The sequence below is a fragment of the Panthera uncia genome, assembly GCF_023721935.1.
Source record: "Panthera uncia isolate 11264 chromosome C1 unlocalized genomic scaffold, Puncia_PCG_1.0 HiC_scaffold_4, whole genome shotgun sequence".
Classification (NCBI taxonomy): domain Eukaryota; kingdom Metazoa; phylum Chordata; class Mammalia; order Carnivora; family Felidae; genus Panthera; species Panthera uncia.
Genome location: NW_026057585.1, coordinates 92,455,185 through 92,481,753, shown reverse-complemented (window position 1 = coordinate 92,481,753; position 26,569 = coordinate 92,455,185). Strand labels below are relative to the sequence as shown.

The window sequence follows — 26,569 nt, the reverse complement described above, 5'->3', positions numbered from 1 at the left end:
GGCACCGCTGAGCTCCCAGCTTCTTCCCCCCGGGCCAGAAGGGATCTTCATCAGGGATCCCCTGGTGCCCCACCCAGGGAGGTGCAAGGGGGCTGGGCTGAGACACCCCAAGCCCAGGGGCTGGGGCCGGGGAGCTGGGTGGGGTTCCACACCACAAGGACCATCAAAGGTGCTCAGCTCCAGCTCGTGGGCCCCTGGGGTCCAAACAGCAGCTGACGGGTAGGAGAATTTCCATAAAGAGTTTATGAGCCTCCCGGGGAGCTGGAGGCAAGGCACCGCGGGCTGTGGGGCTCAGGGTACATCCTGGGGTGGCCGAGTCCCTTCACACCCGGTCTGTCTCCATGTGTCTCCTGGTGGCTCCCCGTTTTTCTGGGTTTTTCCATATCTCTTTGTCTCTCTCTCTCTCTCTGTGCCCCTATGCCTCTCTGTCCAGCTTCTCTATGTCCCATGACGGGCTGGCCCACACACCCGGGGGCATCACAGGGCAGAGGGCATCACCAGCCCCAGAAATTACAGGCTTTGGAACTATGGTTGTCAGATAAAATCCAGGATGCCTAGTTAAGTTTGAAATCCAGATAAGCAGTTAATATATTTTTTTTAGCATATCCCAAATATCGCACGGGCCATCCTCCTACTAAAACAATTATTTGTTGCTCATCTGAAATTCCAGTCTACCTGGGTGTTCTCTATTTTTATTTGCTCAACGTAGCTGCCCTGCCTGGGAGGAGAAGCGGGTGTGTCGGCTGGTGAGGACGCCTGGCAGGGTCATGCACTGGACCCGCCTGATGAAGAAGAGCTTGGGCTCGCCTTGTTTCTCTTTTTCTCAAAAAGCCACCTTGGGAAGTAGCCGGCTCCTGCCGGTAGAGGAGCAAAGAGGGCGTCTGGAGGCAGGTCTGCTCTCCTCCAAGCGGAGTAGGGCAAGGAAAGGGCCTGGAATTGAACGGCCAGCTGTGCAACCTTGGGGAAGTCTCTTGCCCATCCTGAGCCTCCGTTCCGTCACATGTAAGTGAGAGTAATCATGCCCTCCTCCTGGGGCCACGGTGGCGATTCAAATCCTGTTTGGAAAAGCCTAGCCGAGACCTGCCTTGGCAACCGTGCAGCCTCCGGGGCTACGATTACTGACGTTACTCCTGGGGAGGTGGTAGGTGAGGATATGCGCTAAGGAGCCGGAAGGCCTGGGCTGGGACCCCAGTCCGGCCGTTTACTAGCTCCATGACCTGGGACAGGTTACTTAGCCTCAGTTTCCCCATCTGTCAAATGGGAGACAGTGATAGTACTCAGTCTCCTGGGTTTATTGAGAGGATTGCACGATGTCATGCAATTAAGAACCTTCCGCAGGGCTGGCTGTATAGCAAGAGCTCAACAAGGGTCAGCTACTGCTATCCCCCCGTGCTCCCATGTGCTGCTTCCTCCAGGAAGCACTCTGTTCCCTCTGGCTCACAGTGGCCTCTCCCTACCCGGGATCCCACTGACCAATGACTTCATGAGCCTGAGCCCCCTCTGGCTGCCCTGGGCAGTGCTGTCCTTAACTCCTTGGCGGGATCGAAGGTTCCGGGACGGTGGGGAGGGTAGTGAATGTATCTGCCACAGTCTGGCAATGCTTCAGAGCACAGTGGGAGCCCCCAGACCCCTCCCATAGACAGTAAGAAGGTGAACGGATGATTTCGAACAGGACTGCCAGACTAGCTGGAGTGGGGGAAACACGTCCCAGGGCCGGACGACATAGGCTTTTGGACCCTCCTGCTTGACTGGATCTGGCCAAGTTTTCCCCGTGACCCTGCCGAGCCGTGGAAGAACTCGGGCTCTGTGTCGGAGCCCTGAGTGCAAAGCTGCCCATGCCGTTTGCTGCTGTGCGACCTTGGGCTTGATCTCTCTGAGCCTCGCTTTCTCACCTTTCCAGTAGAGATGATACCACCCGCTCACTTGGCCGACTTGTAAGAACACAAGGAGCTAGGAAACAACGTTCTGCACACAGCGGGCACTGCACAAAATTGGATGCCCTTCCCTGGAGAAGAGCCCAGGGGCATCTTCCTGCCTGCTAAAGAGGGCTGCAATGGGACTGAGGGGAGGGAGACTAATCTTCTTAAAAGCCACGGTCTCAGAATTGCAGGGGGTCCGTTTGCAGGCTGGTGTCCGCTGAGCTCCCTGTGCCCAGCTCTGCACCGGGGAATTATAAAGCATTCAACTGGTCCTAACTTGCAAAGAGCTTGCAGTTTTGTTGGGAGGCAAAGACGCTCCCGAGAGAAGTGTTAATAAACACAGAATGTGGGAATGTGTATGCACTTGTGTGGGGTCCAGGCTTCACTCCCAGGAACTTGCTGTGGGGATGTGAGGCCTGGGGTTGTCAGGGAAGGCTTCCCGGAGGAAGCAAGAGTTGGCGCCAAAGCTCAAGCATCTGAGCGAGTATTGCCCCCTCTGGCCCTTCCCACGGCTTCTTGTCTTTCCCAGGTCGGTACCTGAGGGCACAGAGATGTTCGAGGTCTACGGGACCCCCGGTGTGGACGTCTACATCTCTCCTAGTGTGGAGAGGGGCCGGGAGCGTGCAGACGCCAGACGGTGGCACGTTGATACGGGGTTGGAGATCATCGTGGTCATGAACTCGCCCAGCAATGACCTCAATGACAGCCATGTGAGCAGGTCCCCTGGGCTGGGCTGGGGGTGGGGCGCTGAGCTAGCTCCACAAGGGCCAGCACCCTCTGCTTACCCAGATGCCAGGGTAGCATGATGGGTAAGCACCCGGCCCTGGAACCAGGCAGCTCTGCGACTTACAGACATAAGCTATGTGTCTCCTGGCAAGTCACATCAGCCCTCTGGGACTCGGTTTCCCCATCTGTAAAATGGGCATGATCACCGCACCTTCCTCCTGGTGTTGGTCTGGGGCAGAACACGAGCCAACGTTGGTTTCCTTTCTTGTTTCCCGAGACCCCTGTGAGGGGAGATGTCCCAGCTTTTCTGGGTCGGGCCTCAGTTTCCCTACCTGCAGGCTGAGGGCTGAGTAGGTGATCTCTGTCACTCTGGATGAAGGAGAGAGAGCAGAGATGGGAGGAGGATGCTGGCGCCTGGGGAGACCCCCTTCTCCAGGGTGCCTCATCTTTCCTAATCCATTCTTTTCCTGACTCCATTCCCTTTCTCAGAGACACGTAACCTCCCTTCGTCTCCTCTCGGCTCATTTAGCCACCAACGGCGAGTTTAACAAGCCCTGACTGTAGGCAGTGCTCTGGCTGGGGCAGGGGGCATTTACAAGATGCGAGAGGGACGCCTGGGAGGCTCAGCTGGTTAAGCGTCTGACTCTTGATTTCGGCTCAGGTCACGATCTCCCGATTTGTGAGTCCGAGCCCTACTTCGGGCTCCCGACTAGCAGTGGGGAGCCTGCTTAGGATTCTCTCTCTGTGTCCCTCCTCCCCTCGCTCTCACTCTCTCTCTAAAATAAATAAACTTTAAAAAAATGAATAAAAGATGGGAGAAATGGGATGGCCCTTGAGCTTGGCACAGCTGATGCCCCCATAAAGGGGTGACGGGAGACAGGTCTTGTGGCACGAGAGTGGCAGGTTCCCACCCCATGTCAGGAGCAGTGTTTCAGGAAAGGATCCTCTTAAGACCATTGACCATACGCCACATACTGGGCACCATGACCTCATCCAGCCCTCACGACAGCTCGGAGAGGCGGGGTCTGATCCCCGTTTCACAGGTGGGGCCACCAAGGTTCAGAGTAACTCTGTTCGGGCCACATAGCCCATCAGTAAGAGAGCGAGTATTCGACACAGACCTGCCAGCAATTTCCCTTCATCACCCCCACGTCTTTTCCCATTTGTGTATCGGAGACGAGCCTCTCCGCTGAGCGCTGTGACGCAGGTGGGCAGGACTCAAGGAACTCATTTTTCAGACGAGGAAACTGAGAACGAGGCGCAGCTTACCTGAAGGCACCTGATCTAGTGAGGAACAGAGTTGGTGAGGGTCAGGACAGAGGCCCTGGGGCAGGGCCAGAGGACCAGCCAGCCTGAGAGGGCGCCTAAGAGGGGCTGAGCTGGGGGGCTGTGTAGATGCAAAGGACAAGAGGGATCGAGGAGGGTTGGAGCGTCCTGTCCTTCCCCTTCCCGCACCTTTGGCCTGGAGCCGGGTAATTGTATGGCTGAGGCCAGCATCGTTGCTCTGGCTTGACACATGGGGTCAGCAATTGCAGGATTTAGGGGCTCCCAGCACTGAGGGGTGAATGGCTTCTATAAGAGGCTGAACCTTCTGGCTGAGCTGAGGGACCCACATCAGGAGGAACGTGCAAGTGGAGGACTGTGGGTGGAAGGGGCTTTGATTCATGGGCCTTGAACTGTGTTACCCTCAGCCATTGTCAGCCTGGCCTTTTAGCTACTGGGCCCTTGCTGCAGGCCAAGCGCTGTGCTGAGCACATCACACGCCTTCCTTCCTTGATGGTCACACCCTGCAATCAACCCTTTGGGGTGGGAACTATCATTATCCCCACTTGACAGCAGGGGACATTGAGGCCTGAGGACAAGTGGCTCTTCCGGGGATACTCACAAGTGGTGCTTCAGAATCTGAGCCCAGAGCCCTGCACCATCTCACACAATGCCACCTGCCCGCTATTAACAATAGCTGGCATTTCTTGGGCACTACCTACGGGGCGAGTCTTGTACGTGTATTGTTTCTGAGCAGCACTACGATCATCTATGGTAGGGACCTGTATGGCCACTGTTCTGCAGATGAAGAAACGAGACAGCTCAGAAAGGTGAAAGGCCTTGGCCAAGGTCACAGAACCCAGAGGGGCTGGGCTCAAGTCCAAGGCTGTCTGAATCCCACAGATAAGAGAGGATCCATAAACCCTGCCCAGTCAGACCTCCTCATTTTGCACATGGCAAGACATAGATCCAAAGGGGAGGAGGGGCCTGCCAAAAATCACACGGTAGTCATTGGTAGCACCGGGACCCAGGTCTCCAGGGACTCCCTCACAGATGGTTCCCATTTTACAGATGGGCCAACCAAGGCATGGAAGAATAAGTGGCACAGAGAAGGCTAAAGGAAGAGCTGGGTTGGTGAACGCAACTTCAGGGCACAGAGGTTCCCGAGACTCCCTCTCTTCTTTGCTAGGTTCCCCAAGGCCTGTCCTTTGGGGTGGGGGCTGTTGGCTTCAGCTGGCTTGACTCCGGGCCCATTTCTCTACAGGTTCAGATTTCCTACCACTCCAGCCACGAACCCCTTCCCCTGGCCTATGCGGTGCTCTACCTCACCTGTGTTGGTAAGTTGGGGGGAATGCTGGGGCCTCGGCCAAGAGTGAGAATGGTTGGGAATGACATTGAGCAAGAGTCTTTTTATAAAAATCAACTCATTTTCTTTTAAAAATTAAGGGGCACCTGGGTGGCTCAGTCGGTTGAGCGGCCAGCTTCAGCTCAGGTCATGATCTCACGGTCCGTGAGTTCGAGCCCCGCGTCGGGCTCTGAGCTGACGGCTCAGAGCCTGGAGCCTGTTTTGGATTCTGTGTCTCCCTCTCTCTGACCCTCCTCTGTTCATGCTCTGTCTCTCTCTGTCTCAAAAAATAAATAAAAAATAAATAAAAATTAAAACACGACAGTTACATTTAGAAAACTCAAATGGTACAAAAGAGTATATATTGAAAAGTAAACCTCCTTCCCTCCAACCTAAGGCTTCTAATTCCCAAGCCTAGCATCCCTCCAGAGATCTGCTGTGCTCATACAAATGGACGCACACATATCTGTATATTCCCCCTTTTGTAAGCAAAGGGAGGCATACTGTGGATATGGAACTGGACTTTGCTTTTTCCACCTTAAATTTTTTTGTGCTGATTATCCACAGATTGATATATAAATTCCATACAAGAGAAGTCATTTTGATGAATGCGTCAAAGGCTCTAGAGGCAAAGATGAGTAACGTGAAGGAATAGATGGGGAATTTCAACAGAGAGAGAAAAACTATAAAAAGGAGTCAAATGGAAATGCTAGAACTAAAAATCATGGTAACAGAGATTAAAAAATTGTTTTTGGTGAGTTCGTTGGTAGACTTGACACAGCCGAAGAGAGAATCAGTGAACTTGAAGATAGGGCAACAAAAATTACTTAAACTGAAACAAAAAGAGAGGGGAAAGAAGAGTATAACAAACAAAACATTAGAACAGATGCAAGAGCTCTGGAACAGTATCAAACAATCTAAACTCAATTATGTGCCCATTAAAATTCCAACATGACTTTTTTTTTAATGTTTATTTCTGAGAGAGAGAGAGAGAGAGAGAGAGAGAGAGAGAGAGAGAGAGAATGAGCAGGGAAAGGGCAGAGAGAGGGGGAGACACAGAATTGGAAGCAGGCTCCAGGCTCTGAGCTGTCAGCACAGAGCCCGATGCGGGGCTCGAACCCACGAACCGTGAGATCGTGACCTGAGCCGAAGTCGGATGCTCAACGGACTGAGCCACCCAGGTGCCCCCCAAATTCCAACATGACTTTTTTATAGATCTTCATAGAGCTGATCCTAAAAGGCATATGAACGAGCAAAGGGCAAGAGTGGCCAAGACATTTTTGAGAAAGAACAAGGTGGAGGTATTCGTGGTGCCAGATATCAGGACTTTGTTCAAGCCATAGTACTTGAGGCAGTATGATATTGATGCAGGGCTAAATGCAAACCAGTGGGACAGAGGAGCACTTGGACACAGAGCCGTGTTCAGATGGTGATCACATGTGAATAAAATGGACATGAAGCCCTACTTCACACCATACTCAAAAATAAATTTCAGATGGAATGAAAATCCTAAAATGAAAATCAAAATTGTAAAGCTTTTAGAAGAGAATATCTTTCCAACCTCAGGGTAGGCGAGATGTTTTTTTAACAAGCAAAACAAAGGCACAGACCATAAGGGAGAAGATTGATACATTAGACTCTATTAAAATTGAAAACTTGTATGTAACAGAGGACAAGTAAAAAGTCAAACTATGGTGGCGGCTGGCTGGCTCAGTCCGTAGAGAATGAGACTCTTGATCTTGGGGTCATGAGTTCAAGCCCCACATTGGGCTTAAATTTACTTAAAAAAAAAAGAAAAAAAGAAAAAGAAATCAAACTCTGGACCAAGAGAAGAAATTTGCAAAGCATATGGCTGATTCAGTGCATATAGATTACGGAGAACTCCAATCCCTAAGAAAAAGAAAGACAACCTAATGGAAACAGGCAAAAAAATATGAACAAGCAATTCGCAGAAGAGAAAGCCTCAGTGATCAGAACCCAGATGGAAAGATGCTTAACTCAGTGTTGCCAAGGATATGGAACCAGGGAGCTCCTTGATGGTGGGTGGGAGTTGGCACGGGTCCAAGTCCCTGCAGAGCACTTTGCAAGAAAGTTGAAAATGCTCGGTCTGCAGGAGGCGCTGTTAGAAGCAGAATGTGCCTTGTAAATTTGGGGGGTTTACTCTGGGACTAGGGCTTGTCAATTTTGGTAGAGGCCGCCAAGCTGCTCTCCAAACAGACCATCTCACCTCACACAGCTGCCAACAGCACGTGAGATTGCCTTCGCCAACACTGCATTGTCAGCCTTTTCCATTTTGCCCGGGCTGAGAACTTAGTTACCCTGTTTGGCTTTAGTTTGCCTTCCTTTAGTTAGGACTGAGGTTGGGTATCTCCCTGCCTCTCCCTCCCCAAACCCACACCCTTATCCCCTGGAAAATATACATGCACAAAAGTGCATAAAGCTCTGTGTGTGGGGGGGGGGGGGGGGATGCACGTGCACGCGTGCACGTGTGTAGCTGGCGAATAATTACAGAGCAAACACTTGAACAACCATCACCCTGGTCAAGAACTAGAACATGACTGGCACCCCGAAGTCCCCAAATCTGATTATAACTCCCTCCTTCCCCTGGAGCTAACCACTATCTTGTGATAAGTATTTCCATGTTTTTCTTTACGGTTTTCTCACTTGGATATGTATATATAAGGAATATAGTCTATTTTTGCCTCTTTGAGCTTTCCGTGGATGGAACCATATTGAACATATTCTTTGGGGTTGGGCTTCTTTCGCCTCCATTCTGTTTATGAGATTCACCCACCTGTTGCATGGTAGGTGGGTATCTTTTTGCATATTTAAAACTCGTTTCAAGTTTTCCTTCTCTCTCTTTCTCTCCTTCGAATGCTCCATTTGTGCTGTAAGATCTCCCTGCTTTCTAGGGAGAAACATTGAGAATGTGGGATGGGGGCTGGTATTGGGGAGTATAGGATAAAGCTGAGGTTCAGAGAGGCCACAGAGCCAGTAGGTGCCAGAGCCTGGATTCACATCTTCATCGTCTAACACCAACAACCAGGCTCACTGCCCCATCCCCAGCTTCACAGAGACCAAGAATGTCCAGGAGAACCTGGGCTCAGTATAGGGTGGGCCCCAGACAGTGAGGGCTGTATGGATGCAGAAGAGGGAGGAGTCGGGGAAGGCTTCCTGGAGGGGGGCACCCTTTGACCTGGCCCTTTCCTCTTACCCTCCTTCTTCCCCAAGGCCTCGTTCCCCAGCTCAAGGAAAGAGACTTCAGATGCTTCTACCTCTGGACAGTGTCTTCTTAGAAATGACTTTCTTTGCCCAGTTCCAGATGGGTCCTGAGATTGAGGCTGAGAAACAGAGGCCACAGACCTGTGCTGGACTCCTGGGCACCCCCTAGTAACTTAATCTCCGCCCTCCCCTTGCAGACATCGCTCTGGATTGTGACCTGAACTGTGAGGGCAGACAGAACAGGAGCTTCGTGGACAAGGTAGGGCATCTCGATCTGGGCCCAGAAAGGGGCCTGGAGTTTGGAGTTGACCTAGGTTGGGTTAAGAGGGGCGAGGTCATGACAGGTATCCCCCTTGCCTCCCTGCTGCTGCTGAGGTCACGGGAGCCAAATGGGAGCCAGGCATGACTGGGGATCTTTTTTTACCAGGAGAACAAAAACGTTACCGAGAAGTATCAAGTTATATAGATGCCCAGGCCTGGGCTGGGCCTCTCTTTGTGGCAAAAAGTCCTTTGGGAATTTCAATCCAGGTCAGGGGTCAGCAAACTTTTTCGGCAACATGAGATAGTAAATATTTTAGGCATTGCAAAGGGTCTCTGTTGCAACTATTCGGTTCTGTCATTGTAGTGTCAAAGACCTATAGTTAACATAGAACAAAGGGATGTGACTGTTCCAATAAAGCTTTATTTGCAAAAATAGGCAGTGGGCCAGCTGGGACCCACGGGCCATGGCGTGCCAACCTTCTGATCTAGGTGAGAAGGGAACTCTTCCAAGAATGAAACTGTTCAAGGACTTGGTTCTGGACTGTGGTGGCACTCAATGCCTTGGGAGGTCAAAGCAGGAGGTCCAGGTGGACCGTAAATGCAAGAGGGAGGGCATTCCAGGTGGAGGGAATAGTGGGAGCCAAGGCCTGGAGCCAGGAATGGATCTGTAATCAGGAGGTTGCCTGTTGAGGAAGGGGACGTTGGCTGGGGACACATCACAGTTGGCCATGAAAGACCACTGCGTGGTTTGGACTTGGGGGTGTGGGCAGTAGGGAGCCATTGCCACATCAGGTGCAGGAAGCGCTTCAGTGAGAGTGGACCTACCCTCACAGGGAGGGTGAAGAGGAAGAGGTGGGGTTAGGAGTTGCAGGGTGGGGGCTCAGGTCCGGTCTGAGCCCCATCAGCAGCTATGCTTTGCTATGGACAGCGGCAGTGGGTCTGGGGGCCCAGTGGCTATGGAGCCATCTTGCTGGTGAACTGTGACAAGGACGATGCGAACTGTTACGACCAGGACAACTGTGACCAGCACGTGCACTGCCTGCAAGGTGAGGGGGAGCCCAGGGTCACCGCTCCGCCTCCCCGCCGGGATTCCCGCCTGTGGCAGGTCCGAAGCTTCCCGACCCCAAGGCCGGCCTCCCTGCCAGGCGTCTATCCCTGGCCTGCATTTTAGGATGTCCCGAGTTCCAAGTCTGTCCCACGCCGCGTGCCACAGCCCCGTGAGGAAGGCCTCGGCGGTTGCCTGGGGTACGGGCCAGGCGCCTTACACATGGGTGCATACAGCCTCTCTGAAAGTGGACGCATCTGTCCCTCGTTTCAGAGAGGGGAGCGCTGAGGCTCAGGGAGGGAGGGGCCTGTCCGTGCCAGCAGGGAGTGACGGGCTGGGGCACTGAGGCCAGAACCCTCCCCTGCACCCGGCCAGGTGGCCTGCCTGCCCCACACCTTCTCACCTGTCACGTGCCAGGCACTGGGCTGGCCCCTCTGCACTTTCTAGAGTTCTGGGCAGGTGAGGAAACGGAGGCGTCTTCATGGTTTCCAGTGTTTTCGCAGGGTGGGCAGAGCTGGGGCTCGGACACCCGGATCCTGGCACCCTCTGCCCTTAGGGGGCGCGGTGGGCAGGAGGAGAAGACAGAGTGTCACAGTGTCACAGGCCCCCTGAGCTGCCGCCCCTGTCTGGCTCCACAGACCTGGAAGACATGTCAGTCATGGTCCTGCGGACCCAAGGCCCCGCCGCCCTCTTTGACGACCACAGACTTATCCTCCACACCTCCAGCTATGATGCCAAGTGGGCCCGGGTCTTCCACACCTGCGGTGAGTTCATGCCCATCCCTCACACCCCCACTGCTGGGGAGGGGGACCTCAGTTTTCCCACCTTGGGCCGGAGGGCAGCCCCTGCTCTGGCTTCCAGCCTGCCTTGGGGGTCAGAGGAAGCACAGTCAAGTGTGGGAACTTCAAAGCAGGTCCGCTGGGGTCCCCGGGCAGCTGTGGCCCAAGGCCATTTGATTGGATGGATCAATTTAAAAAATGTATTTCAAGCACGTTCAGAAATTTTTATTACCCAAACTTTCAAACATACACAAAAGTAGAGAGAATAGTAATGGACCCCCACAGGCCAACCACTCAGATTCGACAATTACCGCTGTCTTGCCTCTCTCGCTCCGTTGATCCTGTTTGCTCAAGTGTTTTGTTTTATTTTATTATTTTTCATGTTTATTCATTTTTTGAGAGATAGAGACAGAACGTGAATGGGGAGGGGCAGAGAGAGAGGGAGACACAGAATCAGAAGCAGGCTCCAGGCTCTGAGTTGTTAGCACAGAGCCCAGTGCAGGGCTCGAACCCGTGAACTGTGAGATCATGAGCTGAGCTGAAGTTGGATGCTTAACCGACTGAGCCACCCAGGTGCCCCAATGTTTGTTTTATTTTTGAGAGAGAGAGAGAGAGAGACAGAGTGTGAGCAGGGGAGGGGCGGAGAGAGAGGGAGACGCAGAATCCAAAGCAGGCTTCAGGCTCTGAGCTGTCAGCATGGAGCCTGAGGCGGGGCTCGAACCCATGAACTGTGAGATCGTGACCTGAGCCGAAGTTAACTGACTGAGCCTCCCAAGCATCCCTATTTGTTTATTTGAGAGAGAGAGAGAGAGAGAGAGAGAGAGAGAATGAGCAGGGGAGAGGGGCAGAGGGGGAGAGAGAGAGAGAGAGACAGAGTGTGAGCGGGGGAGGAGCAGAGAGAGAGAGAGGGAGACACAGAATCTGAAACGGGCTCCAGGCTCCGAGCTGTCAGCGCAGAGCCCGATGCGGGGCTCGAACTCACGGACCGTGAGATCATGACCTGAGCCTATGTCAGACGCTCAACCGACTGAGCCACCCAGGTGCCCCTGCTGAAGTATTTTAAAGCCACTCCTAGACACTATGGCTAATGCCCCTGCATAATTCAGTGTGCATCTCCCCAAAAAATGACTTTCCAAAAGTGCCCCCCAAAAAATGACTTTCTTCACACAGCCACGATGCTCTTATCACCCGTACGAGCAAGGACATAAAATATCTTTTAAAGATACACACGCATGCAAGTAATAAAATGCTCATTGTTAACAAGATCAAACACTATAGAAGTATATGTGGCTAAAAAAATGAGAGTTCCCTGGGGCGCCTGGGTGACTCAGTAGGTTGAGCTCCCGTCCGACTTCGGCTCAGGTTATGATCTCACTGTTTGTGAGTTCGAGCCCCGCGGCAGGCTCTGTGCGGACAGCTCGGAGCCTGGATCCTGCTTTGGATTCTGTGTCTCCCTCTCTCTCTGCCCCTCCCCCACCCTCTCTCTCTCTCTCTCTCTCTCTCTCTCTCTCAAAAATAAATATTAAAATTTCTTATTTTTTTTTCAACTTTTTTTTAATGTTTTTTTTTTTTTGGGACAGAGAGAGACAGAGCATGAACGGGGGAGGGGCAGAGAGAGAGGGAGACACAGAATCGGAAACAGGCTCCAGGCTCTGAGCCATCAGCCCAGAGCCTGATGCGGGGCTTGAACTCACGGACCGCGAGATTGTGACCTGGCTGAAGTCGGACGCTTAACCGACTGCGCCACCCAGGCGCCCCTAAAATTTTTTAAATAAAAATGAGAGTTCCCTATCCTCACCCCTAAACCTGACTCTTAACACGTGTTCATCGTTAATGATTCGCTCTGTGTTCTTCGTCACTTGTCTCTGTGCGTGGCGTGCACGTCTTCAGCTTCCCCAGCGGTTTCTCCCACGGAATCCTATACCCGACACCCCTTTCTGTATTTATCCGGCTCCTCCTTGATCTTGTCCACAGCTGCATGGTATTCCAAAGCGTGGATGTGCTATAACACATCCAGTGCCCTGAACATCCCGTTGTTCTGACTTTGCAAGAGTACAGGCGCCTCGAGGGCACGGGCCTTGCTCCCGGTTTGCTCCTGAGTCTAGAACCATGCCCTGTCGGTGCCGAGGAGGTGCCCTGTAAATATTAGTTCAATGACCGGATAAAGAACCAGCGGACGCCCTTGTACGTGTATTTGTATGTACAGATTTCCGTCAACTCCTGGCCACGGGGTTGCTCGCTTAGGAGTAGACGGGACTTTGTGAGAGGTTGCCAGATCGTCCTGCGGAAGGTCTGAACAGCCATCTCAGAAAGGAACGGCCTCTCCCCGGGCTGTGCCCACACTGGGTATCGAGCTCCTGTCGCTCCTTTGCCGGCGGGAGGGCAGAGGTGGGGGCTGCGGTCTGGCTTGAGGCTCTTTGGGGAGGTTGGCGCGGCGGCTTCTTCTTGTGCCCCTGGTGCTCTGCGGGCCCACCTGGGAGTCACGGCCATCCCTTCCGTCCCCGCCCAGGTCCTGAGGACTCGTGCGAGGCCTACAGGCACGTGCTGGGCCAGAACAAGGTGTCGTACGAGGTGCCCCGCTTCCACGGTGACGAGGAGCGCTTCTTCGTGGAGGGGCTCTCCTTCCCTGACGCCAGCTTCACGGGGCTCGTGTCCTTCCACGTCACCCTGCTGGACGACTCCAACGAGGTAGGGGTGGCCAAGGAGGAGTGGGGGGGAGACAGGGCTCCGTCCTGGGGGGGAGGGGCTCCGCTGGCATGAAGGGTCCCAGACCTCTCCACCACCCCGCGGTGCCTCTCTAGAAACTAAGAGGTGCCAGTGGCTTGCCCAGGGTCCACGTGGTCCTTGACTCAGCCGGGCCTCTGGATTCCAAGGCCGGTGCTCTTCCCCTTCTGCTCCTCCCCCTCTGCAGGATTTCTCCGAGTCCCCGATCTTCACTGACACCGTGGTGTTCCGTGTGGCGCCCTGGATTATGACGCCCAGCACCCTGCCGCCCCTGGAGGTATACGTGTGCCGGTGAGTGTGTGTGTGTGTGTGTGTGGGGGGTGGGGCAGCAGGTGTCCTTCTGACCCCGGAGGCCCCTCTGGTCTCCAGACCTGGCTGTGTCCTGAGCCCCTCTCCCTGGGCTTGTCTGCAGCGTGGGGAACAACACGTGTTTTGTGGATGCCGTGGCGGAGCTGGCCAGGAAGGCTGGCTGCAAGCTGACCATCTGCCCGCAGAACGAGAACCGCAATGACCGCTGGATCCAGGTACCATGGACAGCGTCTTGGAGGTTGAGGCTGGCGTATCCCGAGCGGGGGTGGGAGGAGGTCACTTACGAATTCTTAGAAGGACCTGGGGGCTGTGAGTATCCTCCCCAGGGCGCTCCTTTTTCTCCTTCTAGACCTAGAGCTCTCTCCTTCTCTCCAGAACTTTCCGGAGACCCAGGCACACCCTGACACTAGATTGAACTCCCATTCGCCCATAGGATGTGGGCTAGGCACGGGGCTGGCCCTGAAGGGGATGGCGGGGGTGTGGGACACACTCCCTGCCCTCAGCAGCCTGGTCCTGTGGTTCCCCACGGGAGGCAGCTCTGTCCCCCTAGGGACATTTGGCAGCATCTGGGCGAATGTGGGGCTGTCACACCCAGGGTGGAGGTGCTACTGTCTTCTAGTGGGTGGAGCTCAGAGATGCTGCTAAGCATCCTGCAGGGAATACACAAGAAAGAATGATCTGGACTTGAGTGTCAGTTGTGCTGCGGCTGAGAAGCCCTGATGTGGTGAATTATTGCAACAAAGCCCCCGTTCCCGTAGCTGAAGGTGCAGCGGGGATGGGGGTGGGGTGGGGGGCGGGGCAGGGTCGGCCAAGTGCCAGAGGGTTTGGGGGGTGGTGGCATCACCTCTGTCTGGGGGATGGATAAAGAACTCCCAGAGGAGGGACACCTGGGCGGGACCGGATGGGCAATGAGTGCTGCCGTTTATCAAGCGCTTATGGGGGGGGTCATGCGTGGTATCCTTTTCGCCTTCTCGACACCTCCCTGCTGTCACCCACCTGAGGAACCCTCGGGGGGCAAATGCCCAGAGCCACAGAGCTGGTAAGGGCCGTGCCGGGGTTCCGCGATGCTGGTCCTCAGACCAGCATGTGCAAGGGCCCAGAGAGGGGAGGCACGAGAAAGAATGTCTGGCACTCTTGTGGGCCAGGGCCAAGGTTCTGTGAAGGGAGGCGCTGAAGCGGGAGACCCTGAATGCCAAGCTCAGAAGCTTTTGTGGCTGGAGGGTCCTCCAGTGAGGTGGAAGCTCGGGGCAGGAGTCTGGAGCAAGATGGGCTGGGTTTGGAGCCCGGCTGTGCCACTGACTAGCTGTGTGCCCTTGGACAATAATTAGACCTCTCTGGTCCTCGCTTTCCTCATCTGTCACATGGGTAACAATAGTGCCTCTGTGCAGGTGTATGATGAGGATTCCTGGAATTAATATTTATAAGGAGCTTAGAACAGGGCCAGGTACGTACCAGTGAGCTTGTCATCGGATATAGAGTTCATCGGTGCTGAGCCACCTCTGCCTCCAGGACCAGAGGGCTTAGGATTGAACTGGGTTGAATGTTGAGCGATCTGAGAAGGAGGCAGATCTCTACCTCCTTGGGTCCCCTCAGCCCTGTCCAGCTGCCAGCCCTTCCTTCACGACCACATGTGGAGGCCAGAGGTGCTGGCTGATGTCCAGTGACTTATTTGTCCAAGTCGGGCCACCCTGAGCCCCTCTCTGTGTCCACTCTGCCCCGATCTGGCACAGGGACACCCCCAGGGTCACATCCACCTTCTCATTCATTCCCTCCCGTCTTGCTGTGTGACCGGAGCAAAAGCGTGCCCTCTCTGAGCCTCCAGCCCCTCCTGCAGCCAGCAGGCATCATACACCCCTACCCTCCTCACCCCGAAGGGCAAGGCAGGCCCGAGACGAAGGACCCACACGAACAGTCTTCTCCAAGGTTCTCGGTGCCAAACGAGTGCGGATTGTCCACACGGCGTCTCTCTCGTTCGCAGGACGAGATGGAACTGGGCTATGTTCAGGCGCCACACAAGACCTTCCCGGTGGTCTTTGACTCCCCCAGGAATGGAGAACTACAGGACTTCCCTTACAAAAGGATCCTGGTGAGTGTCCAGGCCGCAGGCTGCTGCCCGGCTCTGAGGGCCGAGGGACATTACCCAAGAGCCACACTGGGGTGTAGGGCGTAGGGTCTAGGGGGCTGCACTGGGAACCACGTTCTTTAGGGACAGGAGTGACCAGAAAAAAATACGAGAGATGCCCAGTTACATTTGAATTTCAGATAAGCAACGAGTAACCTTTCGTACCAAGCATTGCACGGGACCTAGTTATACTAAAAGTGTATTTGTTTATCGGAAATTCAAATGTAACTGGGCATCCCGTATTTTTATTTCCTAAATCTGGCGGCCCTAGGTAAGGGGGCGGGGGGCGGGCAGTGCCGTTGTTAAGAACACAGGCTCTACAATCAGAACAACCCGGCTCGGTTACTCATATGCATGTGACTTTTCATGAGTCACCTCCCCACGCTGAGTCTCAGTTTCTTCATCAGCAAAAATGATCTTATAGCCCTGGCCTCACAGGTTTCCCAACATAGGACCCTGCGCGTGTGTGAAATATTGAACAGCTCAGGGGGCGCCTGGGTGGCTCCGTCGGTTGAGCGTCCGACTTCGGCCCAGGTCATGATCTCGCAGTTCGTGAGTTCAAGCCCCGTGTCGGGCTCCGTGCTGACAGCTCAGAGCCTGGAGCCTGCTTCCGATTCTGTGTCTCCCTCTCCCTCTGTCCCTCCCCAGCTCATGCTCTGTCTCTCTAGCTCTCAAAAATAAATAAAAACATTAAAAAAATATATTGAATAGGTCAGACTGAGTCTTAGACTCAGTATTTCCATCTGAAGAACGGGCAGCCACTTCCTGCCCCATCCTCAAGGAGCTCAGAGCCCAGCAAGGTGGTTCAAGCTCTTTCTGGTGACCCCCACCGCTGGCCTGACTCCGTTCCCCTCGCCAGGGTCCAGATTTCGGCTATGTGACACGGGAACCACAAGACAGCTCTGTGAGTGGCCTGGACTCCTTCGGGAACCTGGAGGTCAGCCCCCCAGTGGTGGCCAATGGGAAAGAGTACCCCCTGGGGCGGATCCTCATCGGGGGCAACCTGCCTGGGTGAGAGAGGAGCAGGGAGAGGTGTTCCTGAGGTGGAGGGCGGCGACAGTGGCTGGGGTGGTGAGGGACCATTCTGTTCCTGGGAAAGAACAAGAATGGAAAGATAAAATTCTAGTTCTACATGTGGGGATGGTGGTACAGCAGGCTGTTCACCAGACACTGTCCACGCTTCACCCTGGGGAGTTTGAAAAGGCCAAACTGGGCGTAGACCGAAGAGACCATTCAGTCCAGCCTTTTCATTTCATAAGTGAGCCCAGAGAGGGTGAATGACCTGGTACAGGCCACACAGAATGCACAGTTAGGACGTAACTTAGGTCTTCTGATTCTGAAAATAGACGATACTGCTAATACAATCTATTAATTAATAGTTATGGAAGAAGAAGCCTCAAGTCTCAACAGTCCTGGGGAAATTCTATTTCAAGAGCTTGTTCATACTATGATGTAAATGACTACTATCAGTTATTTTCCTGAGAACAGGAGAAGGAAGGAATAGGACATGGAAAACGAGATGTCCAAAAAAAAAAAAAAAAAGCAAGAAAAGAAAAGAAAACGAGATGTCATACCACACACACACACACACACACACACACACACACACAGAATAACAGATTATTTGTTGTTCCACATGTGACAGAGATACGGATGTGAAAGAAAAGGAATGATGTGGTAATGGTTATTGGCTGTGGCATTGACCAAGACATCGGGCCAACCAAATTCAACAAAGCAGTTAGGACAGACTTGAGGTCAAATAACAAGTGAAGCAAGAGGCTTTGGAGGGGACTAACTGTCCTCAGCACGGGATCCCATGGAAAGAGGAAGTTTGGGCCATGCCAGTAGATACTTCTGCAGAAGGACAAACGAAGAACGGGGTTTACGTTCGTGAGCATAAGAGGCCGGGGCTGTGAGGCCTCTTGGGGTGACCTTGTCCACCTCTCTTCCCACTGATGTGCAGGAAGGTGAGGCCCCAGCAAGAGAGACCCAAGTTAAACTCAAAGAAGAGCCGCCTGGCCAGAGGGCACGGGGTAGGGTTGAGTATCAGGCTCTTGGAGAACATGAGCATGGGTCTGAGGGCGGCTCGGAGCATGTGCCTGGATGGCAAGACCTGGTGGGTCACCCGCCGGGTGACTGGGACCGAGCTGTCCTGCCCCTGCACAAGAGCTCACCCCGAGCAGAATTGAAAGAATACGTGCTTGTTGTCTTTCCTGCTTACAAAACGGTACGTGTCTTTTTGTTTAAAACAACAATCAGACCTTGCGGGCCACCTGGGTGGCTCAGTTGGCTAAACGTCCGGCTCTTGGCTCCGGCTCAGGTCATGATCATACAGTTCATGAGTTCGAGCCCCCACGTCGGGCTCTGTGTCGGCAGCGTGGTCTGCTCGGGACTCTCTCTCTCTCTCTCCGCCCCTCCCCTGCACTCTCTCTCTCTCTTTCTCTCAAAATAAATACAATCTTAAAAACTCAGATATTGCAGAAACCTTGAACTCTTTCATTCCATTTCTGCATAGACTTTTTAAAGTGAAACAACTCTTTTTAACCCCTCGGGCCGCAGGTCCAGTGGCCGCCGGGTCACGCAGGTGGTGAGGGACTTCCTCCACGCGCAGAGGGTGCAGCCCCCAGTGGAGCTCTTTGTGGACTGGTTGGCCGTGGGCCACGTGGATGAGTTTCTGAGCTTTGTCCCTGCCCCCGACGGGAAGGTAAGGAGCGGGGTTACCGGCCTGTCCCCGGGTGTCTGAGTCAAAGGATGAGCTCCAGGAGGCCAGGGGAGCTCAGGCGCGTCTGCCCTCTCCACACAGGGCTTCCGGATGCTCCTGGCCAGTCCTGGCGCCTGCTTCAAGCTCTTCCAGGAGAAGCAGAAGTGGGGCCACGGCAGGGCCCTCCTGTTCAAAGGGGTTGTCGGTAAGCACCAGGGCCGTGTCCCTCAGCCCAGCCTTCCTGCCCCCTCACCTAAAGCAGGACACGTCATCGGGCTTGAGAGAGGGATGGAAAATTCTAGAGCAGGGCCGTCCCCTAAAACTCAAGAGCCTCACTGCCACCGCGCGCCTTGCCCCACCAGCCCCCACTGCCCAGGGCTGGGGCGGAGATGTGGCCAGCTTCGTGGGTGCGTGACCAGTGTCACCGGACAGGGCCCTCCCCTCAGAAGGTTTAATGCTCTGCTCTCACTCTCTTGAAATTCTTAATAATCTGTGCCTTGTGTGTGAATCCTCCTGCTGCCTCCCAGGGATGAGATCCCTCTGTACCCACCCTCGCTCCCCGGAGCCCCGGCCTACCGGGCCTCCCCCTCCCTGCCCCTGCCCACTGATGGCTGCAGCAGGAGCCCGGGAGTGGGCAGGCCTGGATGCACATGCCCCTTGGCATCTGGGAGGGGGGTGCTGGCATTAACTGTCCCTGTCCTGGACTAGCAGTGCCACAGGGGATGTGGTGGGCAGCTTGGAAGGGTGAGCCTCCTGTCCACTGCACAGAGGCTGACCTGGCCCTTGGAGAGCACCTGTTGGCCATGGCTCGGGATGGTGGGCCTGTGGGAAGGGAAGCTGTCTGGCTCCGTCTGTGGCTCACGGGCTGGGATGTGTGGCAGCATGTGTGAAGTTCCAGGTGGGGCTCCCAGTGCTGCCGCGAGGGTCCGTGCCCACCACGTGGGCGTCCCATAGCCGAGGGAGCGCCACATCCGATAGCAAGTAAAAAACCGACACGCGGGGCACCTGGGTGGCTCCGTCGGTGGAGCGTCCGACTTCGGCTCGGGTCACGATCTCGCGGTTCGTGGGTTCGAGCCCCGCGTCGGGCTCTGTGCTGACAGCTCGGAGCCTGGAGCCCGCTTCGGATTCTGTGTCTCCCTCTCTGCTCCTCCCCTGCTCATATTCTGTCTCTCTCTCAAAAGTAAATAAAGATAAAAACAAAACAACAACAACAACAAAAAACACCCCACCTGCTAGGGCAGGAGGGAGACCGCGGAGGAAAGCCAAAGTTATATTTTAGTACTTTTGGTGATACTTTTTTTCCTCTGCTCTTTGAGCAAAGGGCCCCGCATTTGCATTTTGCTTAGAAGGAGCTCTGAGAGAGCTTGCTGGCGTGGGCCACAGTGGATGGGCAAGCTTTTTGGCTCAAATTCCTTTCCCCACCAAGACCACGTGGCTCCTAGAGGGGCCTTCCTCTCTGACAGGGTCCCTGGGGGTCTCGGGGCAGAAACCTTTGGCTGGTGGGCAGGGGTGGATCATAGATTTTCTTGGCCTCGTACGTGGTAAATGATATCCTGGGCCAAACCTACCTCCAAGAGAAAAGCTTCTGCAGAACTCAGAAGCGCTCAGGTAGAACTTTCCAGTCCGTTTCTTTGCATTTTAAGATCCTCATCCCCTTCCCGCCACCACCCCGGAGCCCCAGCCGTGAGACGAAAGAAATAGTCTTCCCCGCCCCGTTATTCCCATAGGGACCATGGCTAATGCCTCTGAGCCCAAACCTTAAAAAGCCTCAAATCCAGGTGTTATGTACCAGGTGGAGGCAAGACCACGTTTATCTTTCCTGGAAGGACCACACTGACCGTGAACGAGACCCAGGAACGGGCCGAGCGGTTACTCCAGCCGCCCAGCTAGGAAGGAGACGGCAGCCGTTCACAGCCGTCAGGCCACCCGCAGCCACCGTGCTGCCCCATCCTGTGGAGCAGTGGCCGTGGAGGCCCAGCACAGCTCGTCAGTCACCCCCCGCCGTGTGCCACGCCCCAGGCCATGCTCCATGCCCTTTCCCCTGCTGACCTCACAGATTACTGTCCCCTCCCGCTACATACCCAAGAACATGGGGAAGTCGGGGAAGTCACTGGCCCAGGGGGCTCAGCAAGAACGCGACGGAGCTGGGACCGGACCCCAGCTGGCTGACCCCAAGCTGGGCCTCCGGGAAGCCCCTTTGCCAGGCGGTCGCCTTGTGGAGGACAGGGACAGGGTCCAGTGGTGTCCATCGGGGCTGGCACTGATGGGCAGGTGGGTGACCGGCCCCACTACTGCCCCTCGGCGAAAGGAGTCGCCACCCAGTGCCCTGGAACAGGTGGGCATTTCCAGTAAAAGTCATCACCACTTCCCGTGCCCTCAAAGAAAGGTCTAAAGTGCACGGTGCTGTGGTCACCTGTCCCTCCCACCCCTCCCACGCCCAGGCTCACACAGTGGCCAGTCTGAGCTCTGCTGGGTGGTGCCTACCCAGTGTCCAGAAATACCAGAGAGCTGGTCTCACAAGACCAGTAGCTGTGAACTTGGCCTCTGCCCGGCTGCCTCCCAGAGCAGGTGACTCTCACCGCTGGCACTGTTCCTGCCCCTCGTCTAGTGTCGGTCTCTCCCTCACAGGTGACAAGCAGATCAACACCGTCTCCATCAACCAGGTCCTCTCCAATGCAAACCTCATCAGCTACAACAAGTTTGTGCAGGTACAGGGCCAAGGGCTGTGAGCGGAAGGTGGGTGTGGCTGGGGACAGCAACGGGGACAGAGTCTGAGGCTCGGGGTCTGTGAAAGCCCAGGCTGGAACTGGCCCAGACAGAGGGGCTCCAATCCCTCCTCTGCCCCTGGAGAAATGAAGGGTAAGCTGTGTGCATGTGGGAAGGACGTGCATTCAGGCAGAGGGAACAGCCCACACGATGACCTTGAGGTAGAATGCAGGGGCATGGACTGTCTGGGGACAAGCCAGGGGGTTGTGGAGTGAGGGGAGGCTGGGTCATCAAGTGATGGAGGGGACCACAAGGACTTTGGCTATGGCTCAGAGATATGAGGCCACCAGGGGATTTGGGCAGAGGAGGGACCCGATCTGATTTATGCTTTGAAAGAATCTCTCCGCTGCTGTGCTGACAATACAGCAATATTTCATAGCAGGGGTGGGTGGGGTGACATCAGATCCCGGCAGGAAATGCTTCAAGCTGGATAACGGTGGAACAGCTTTACCAAGGGAATATTTACAAAGGCACAGGCAGGATTGGAGGAAGTCAGTAAGGGACTGTGCAGTGTCCCCAGGCTAAGGGGAGGGGAGCTGTGGTGACACCTAGACCTGAAGGAATTAGTTGGGGGGGGGTACTGGAACTGGGATGGGATGGGTCACCATGAAAAGAGGGCTGTGAGACAGGAGCTGTGACCGTCCTGGCCAGCCTGCAGTGACCTGGCAGTGAGGTAGGTGCAGGAGCAAATATCCCAACTGCACTCTATCACCCCCACCTCCTGTCAGTGCCCCATTGGCCGAATCCGACCAGAAGCCAGAGGGCATGGGAGCCCCTGATTGCCAAGGACCAGCCTCCCAAGGCACAGAGCAGGGGAGAAGGGTACGTAGGGGTTCCGGAAGGACAAACAGAATACCCACGCACTCTCTTCTAAGAAGCAAATGCCAAGACGGGGTTCAACATGCAGAGATCCTTTTAGGGACAGTGCCTGTCCCCAAGAAAGAGGAAGGGAGCTGGAGGGACCTGGGAGAGCAGACCCTGAGTAGGGGGGGTGGTGCGGAGGGGAGGAAGGCCGAGGGGGGCATCCCTGCCATGCAGTCTCAGACAAGTTTAGCAAAGCTGTGGAGGTTTCCCCAAGCCGCTGTTGGCCAGCAGAGGAGTCCCCTGTCTCCCAGAAATAGGTTTGCCTTAGTGTAGCCATTGGCTGTTAGCAACTGGAGGGAGGTGTGGCCTCGGGCGGGAACAAAGGAAGGGTTTCAGAGGGGCAGCAAGGCCCTTGGTCAGGTCTACTAACGCAGCTGGAGGTCATTATGATAGTTGCCACGTGGCCCCAAAGCAGATGCAGCAAGGAGACCAATTAGGAAGCCACTGTTGTCAACCAGGCAGTGGTTGGGGTGGCTGTCACCAGGTGGATGTGGTGGAGGGGATGTGAACAGGTCACACTGGGGATAGATTCTAGAGGTGGAGCCCACGGCACCTGTTGAAGATGGGTGTGAACGGAGGGGAAAGGAGTCACTGGCATGACAGCAAGGCTTCTGGCACAAGCAGCTGGCTGCAATGACAGAGCTGAAGGACCCCGGGGGGGGGGGGCGGCGCCTGGAGTGGGGAGTAGAAATGAAGAGTTTGTCTTTGGATGCGTTCTATCTGATGTGCCAATTAGACACCCAGGCAAAGATGCCAAGTGGTGGTTGTATGTGTAAATCTGAGTTCCAGAAAGAGAACTCTAGAGAGCTCTAGAGAGTGGCTGGGACACAGACATTTGGGAGTTGTCTGTGTCTAGATGGTATTTTCAAGCATGAGGTTGAAGGAGAGCCCCTAAAGCGTGAAAGATCTAGAGAAGGGAAGAGGGCCAAAGATGGAATGCTCTGGAAAACTCTGGAGCTGGCCCAGCAAGTCGGCTGGGCCTTTGAGGGGTGGGACCCAAGGACAGGTATGTTTTGTGTGGAGAGCTGGTCTACGGGCAACTGGGAAGCCTGTCTCCTTAACCAGACATGACCTCTTGGGTTCCCCCCGACGCACGCTGGCAAGGTCTCTCCAACTCTACCCACCCCCCTTAGAGCTGCGTCGACTGGAACCGGGAGGTACTGAAGCGGGAGCTGGGCCTGACTGAGCAGGACATCATCGACATCCCTCAGCTCTTCAAGATTGAGAGGAGAAAGGCAGTGGCCTTCTTCCCTGACTTGGTGAGGCCCCTGTTCATGACTTAAATCTGTTTCATCAGATTAGGCTCCACGCTTCTGCTCCCCAGAGGGGCAAGACATTTGGTTGCTGCCGTGTTTGGGATTACGGTGACTGATGGGGGTGGCAGAGAGAATCAGGGGTCCCATGATGGGCCAAAGGAGGGCTCTAGTTGGCTGACTGTCCTGGCCACTATGGAATGTTCATTGGCGAAGCCCTTTGTTCAGGGGCCATCAGGGAAGGGCCCTTCACTTCCCCCAGGGACCTACATGATATTTGTGGAGTGAACCAATGATCGCATGAGGTCATGTGTGCCCCGCAGTGCAGGTCAGCTGAAAGCTCAGATGTCCCTTGTGTTCTCTCTCTGAGCCCGCAGCTGTACCCCCATCCCCCATATATTTAGGGTACACTGTTAGAGACACAGAAACGATTAAGTCTGCTTGCTGCTTTCAAGGAGGGAGTCTGATCTAGTGAGAGAGAAACTCTCTCCACCTCTCTTAGGGCATATCCCAATGATGTCTTTTGTATAATAAAACCAAGTGGCAGTTGAGAGGTGGGACAAAGCACTTCCAGCCTGAGAGGTAGGACTGGCAATCCAAGAAGGCTTCGTGGAAGCAGTGGTCTTCCGTTGAGTCCTGAGGGCTTTGCCTCTGGACTAGGTAGACTGCTGGGGCCCCACCCCATGTGTCCTGATTGAGCAGGTCCGAGGCAGGGCCTGAGACACTGCTGCTCCTCTAACCAGCACCCAGGTGGCGCTCAAGCTGCTCTCCGGGGACCACACTTTGAGTAGCATGGCTGTAGATGACCCAGCTCCCCTCCCCTCCCCTCCTGTCACTCGCCTCCTCCAGTCCCCATCCCCCTCCCCCCCCCCCCCCCAACAGAGGAACTCAGCTCGCCCATCATCAGGGCCTCGCTGGGGTCCTGTCCACACCACCCTTGCTTCATCTCCCCCATCTCCCTTCCCCTTTCTGGCTGACCTTTCGCCCTCCTCGATTTCCCAATTTGCAAAACTCAGTTTTCCCTCCTTTCATGTTTAAGGCAGGCTTGCAATTATGCAAGTGCCTCTGGTGCTTGCAAGACACGGGGCCACGGGAGCCGGCTTCGGCCAGAGCAGGAGGTCTAATGCAAGGATGCCATGAAAGCTGAGGGCAGGGATGGCTGCAGTGGCGCCTTCAGGAGGGCCTGGGACCATCTCTCATCTCTGCGTCTCCATCATCCGCTCCCATCCCCTTCCCTTGCCCCAGCTTGGCTTCCTTTGCTTCTCTGTTCCTGGGGAGGAATATAAACATACACAGAGATACAGAGGTAGGCAGAGATCTACCCAGCCGGCCCACTCGGGTCATCTTCAAACACGAGAGAGAGAGAGAATCTGATTGGTCCAGCGTGGGTCAGATGTCTGCCCTGGTCCAATCAGCTCCAACGTAGGAAGCTGGGCTTCTGCGGCACAAACATGGCCGCGGCCACGATCCACCAGTGAAGAGGGCGGTCGCTGGGATTGAAATAAGCTGTCCCTGGGAGCTCAGCGGTTGCTCCCTTGGCAATGCACAGCTGGCCAGAGTTCTCCCCCACCGCGGTGCTTCTCCCCTGCGTGCAAGAGTGAGGAGCTGTTTTCAGGGTCGCCTGGAAGACAGACGCAGGTCCGGCCAGGTATGGTGCAGGTGTTGACATGGTGCCGATGAGGAAGTGTCGCCCCTGACCCGGGACCCCTATTCTTCGCAGGTGAACATGTTGGTGCTGGGGAAGCACCTGGGCATCCCCAAGCCCTTCGGGCCCATCATCAACGGCCGCTGCTGCCTGGAGGAGAAGGTGCGGTCCCTGCTGGAGCCGTTGGGCCTCCACTGCACCTTCATCGACGACTTCACCCCGTACCACATGCTGCACGGGGAGGTGCACTGCGGCACCAACGTGCGCCGGCAGCCCTTCTCCTTCAAGTGGTGGAACATGGTGCCCTGAGCCCATCCCCCCCCCCATTGTCGTCGCCCCCTGGGGTGGGACATCGGGGGGCCCTGAACAATAAGCGTCAAGAGGCCCCAAGGTTCCAGATAGCACGCCGAGGGTGACTGTCTCTCTCGGAAGCCTTTTCCCTAGAAGTGTTGCAACCCATTTGGTTTTCAGGCTTGATTCTTGTTGGCCTCTCAAGAAGAAAGTCCTCATTTCTTGAAAGCCTCTCATGTGGATCAACAAGACCCATGGGGACTCCTCCAAACTTACCCCTTCTCACCCCCAAATCCTCTGAGATTTCATGCACTTTGGGGTCTAGAAACATCCATGCATCTCATCTGCCATCTTGGCCTGCGTGTCCTAATGAAGGAAGGACCCACACTTCTGCTTTGGTGTGATTGCCTCTCACCCTGCAGGGGAGCAGCCCTAACGTTAGATCCCTCCACGCAGGAGAGAGTCTACCCATAGCTTCCCCCAGAGGGAAGGAGGTGGGGCCCATTTGGATCAAGGTGGGATCATCCATCTACCTGCCAAGCTTCTGACCAGATGTTGAACTCTACACCCCACGCAGTGCCCGGCATGAGCTTTCACATAGTTGGTCCTTTCCAGATGTGTCTTGAAGGAATGAATGTTGGCCCTTAGCCTTATCATTGCCCCATCATCTGAATCCAGAAATCTGGCTTTGTGCAAAAACCTCCTGGAATTTCTTGGAGGTGATAGTATGAGTTGGGGGCACTTGGCTGGCTCAGTCGGTGGAGTGTGCCAGGGTTGTGGGTTTGAGCCCCACATAGGGTGTAAAGATTACTTAGAAATACATTTTAAAAGAGAAAGTATGTTGGGAATTCCCGGAGATGGGGAAGCCTGCACGTGCAAGGGTGAGACATGTCCTCCACGGTGCATAGGCTGCTTCCTTGGCCCTGCACCTTGTTCTGCAGGAGGGGAGACCCCTGGTAGAATAGGTCCTAGGCTTTCTGTTGCCCTCTGGCCAACGTTTCCATGTCCTGCTGTGCCTCAGGAGAGGGAGCCCAAAGGGGCAGATCCACTAACATAGCTCACAGCGGGACACTCTGGGAATGAACGGCTCTGAGTGCGAGGGGAGGGGCGAGGGGTGGGAGGTTTTCTCCAGATGTGTGCCAGTTACGCATGTGTCCCATATGGGCCCAGCTGGGTTTCTACCAGTGGCTAATAAATCTGCAGCAACACGAATGGTTTGAGTCCAATTTGGGTCCTTCTTTGGGATTAGAACCTGTCGGTAAGAACAGAGAAGTTGCTTGCAGCCGAAGCGTTTGCTTGCCTGGCCCCTGCAGAATTTGGCGCTGCCAGGCCCA

The 26,569-nt window shown here is 54.9% G+C and overlaps 1 protein-coding gene across 1 annotated transcript in view; it reads left to right on the top strand.

The window, feature by feature from the left end:
* The window catches only part of PADI3 (peptidyl arginine deiminase 3), a 31,826-nt gene extending 5,257 nt beyond the window's left edge, over positions 1 to 26,569 (top strand). Inside the window, exons 2-16 of the mRNA XM_049617976.1 lie at positions 2,449 to 2,629; positions 5,173 to 5,245; positions 8,673 to 8,734; positions 9,665 to 9,782; positions 10,420 to 10,545; positions 13,070 to 13,248; positions 13,472 to 13,575; positions 13,697 to 13,808; positions 15,572 to 15,679; positions 16,575 to 16,726; positions 18,275 to 18,419; positions 18,519 to 18,621; positions 21,045 to 21,124; positions 23,180 to 23,305; positions 25,020 to 26,569. Coding sequence (XP_049473933.1) covers positions 2,449 to 2,629; positions 5,173 to 5,245; positions 8,673 to 8,734; positions 9,665 to 9,782; positions 10,420 to 10,545; positions 13,070 to 13,248; positions 13,472 to 13,575; positions 13,697 to 13,808; positions 15,572 to 15,679; positions 16,575 to 16,726; positions 18,275 to 18,419; positions 18,519 to 18,621; positions 21,045 to 21,124; positions 23,180 to 23,305; positions 25,020 to 25,253 — 1,903 coding nt within the window. The 3' untranslated portion in view covers positions 25,254 to 26,569. The remainder of the gene's footprint in view (positions 1 to 2,448; positions 2,630 to 5,172; positions 5,246 to 8,672; positions 8,735 to 9,664; positions 9,783 to 10,419; positions 10,546 to 13,069; positions 13,249 to 13,471; positions 13,576 to 13,696; positions 13,809 to 15,571; positions 15,680 to 16,574; positions 16,727 to 18,274; positions 18,420 to 18,518; positions 18,622 to 21,044; positions 21,125 to 23,179; positions 23,306 to 25,019) is intronic.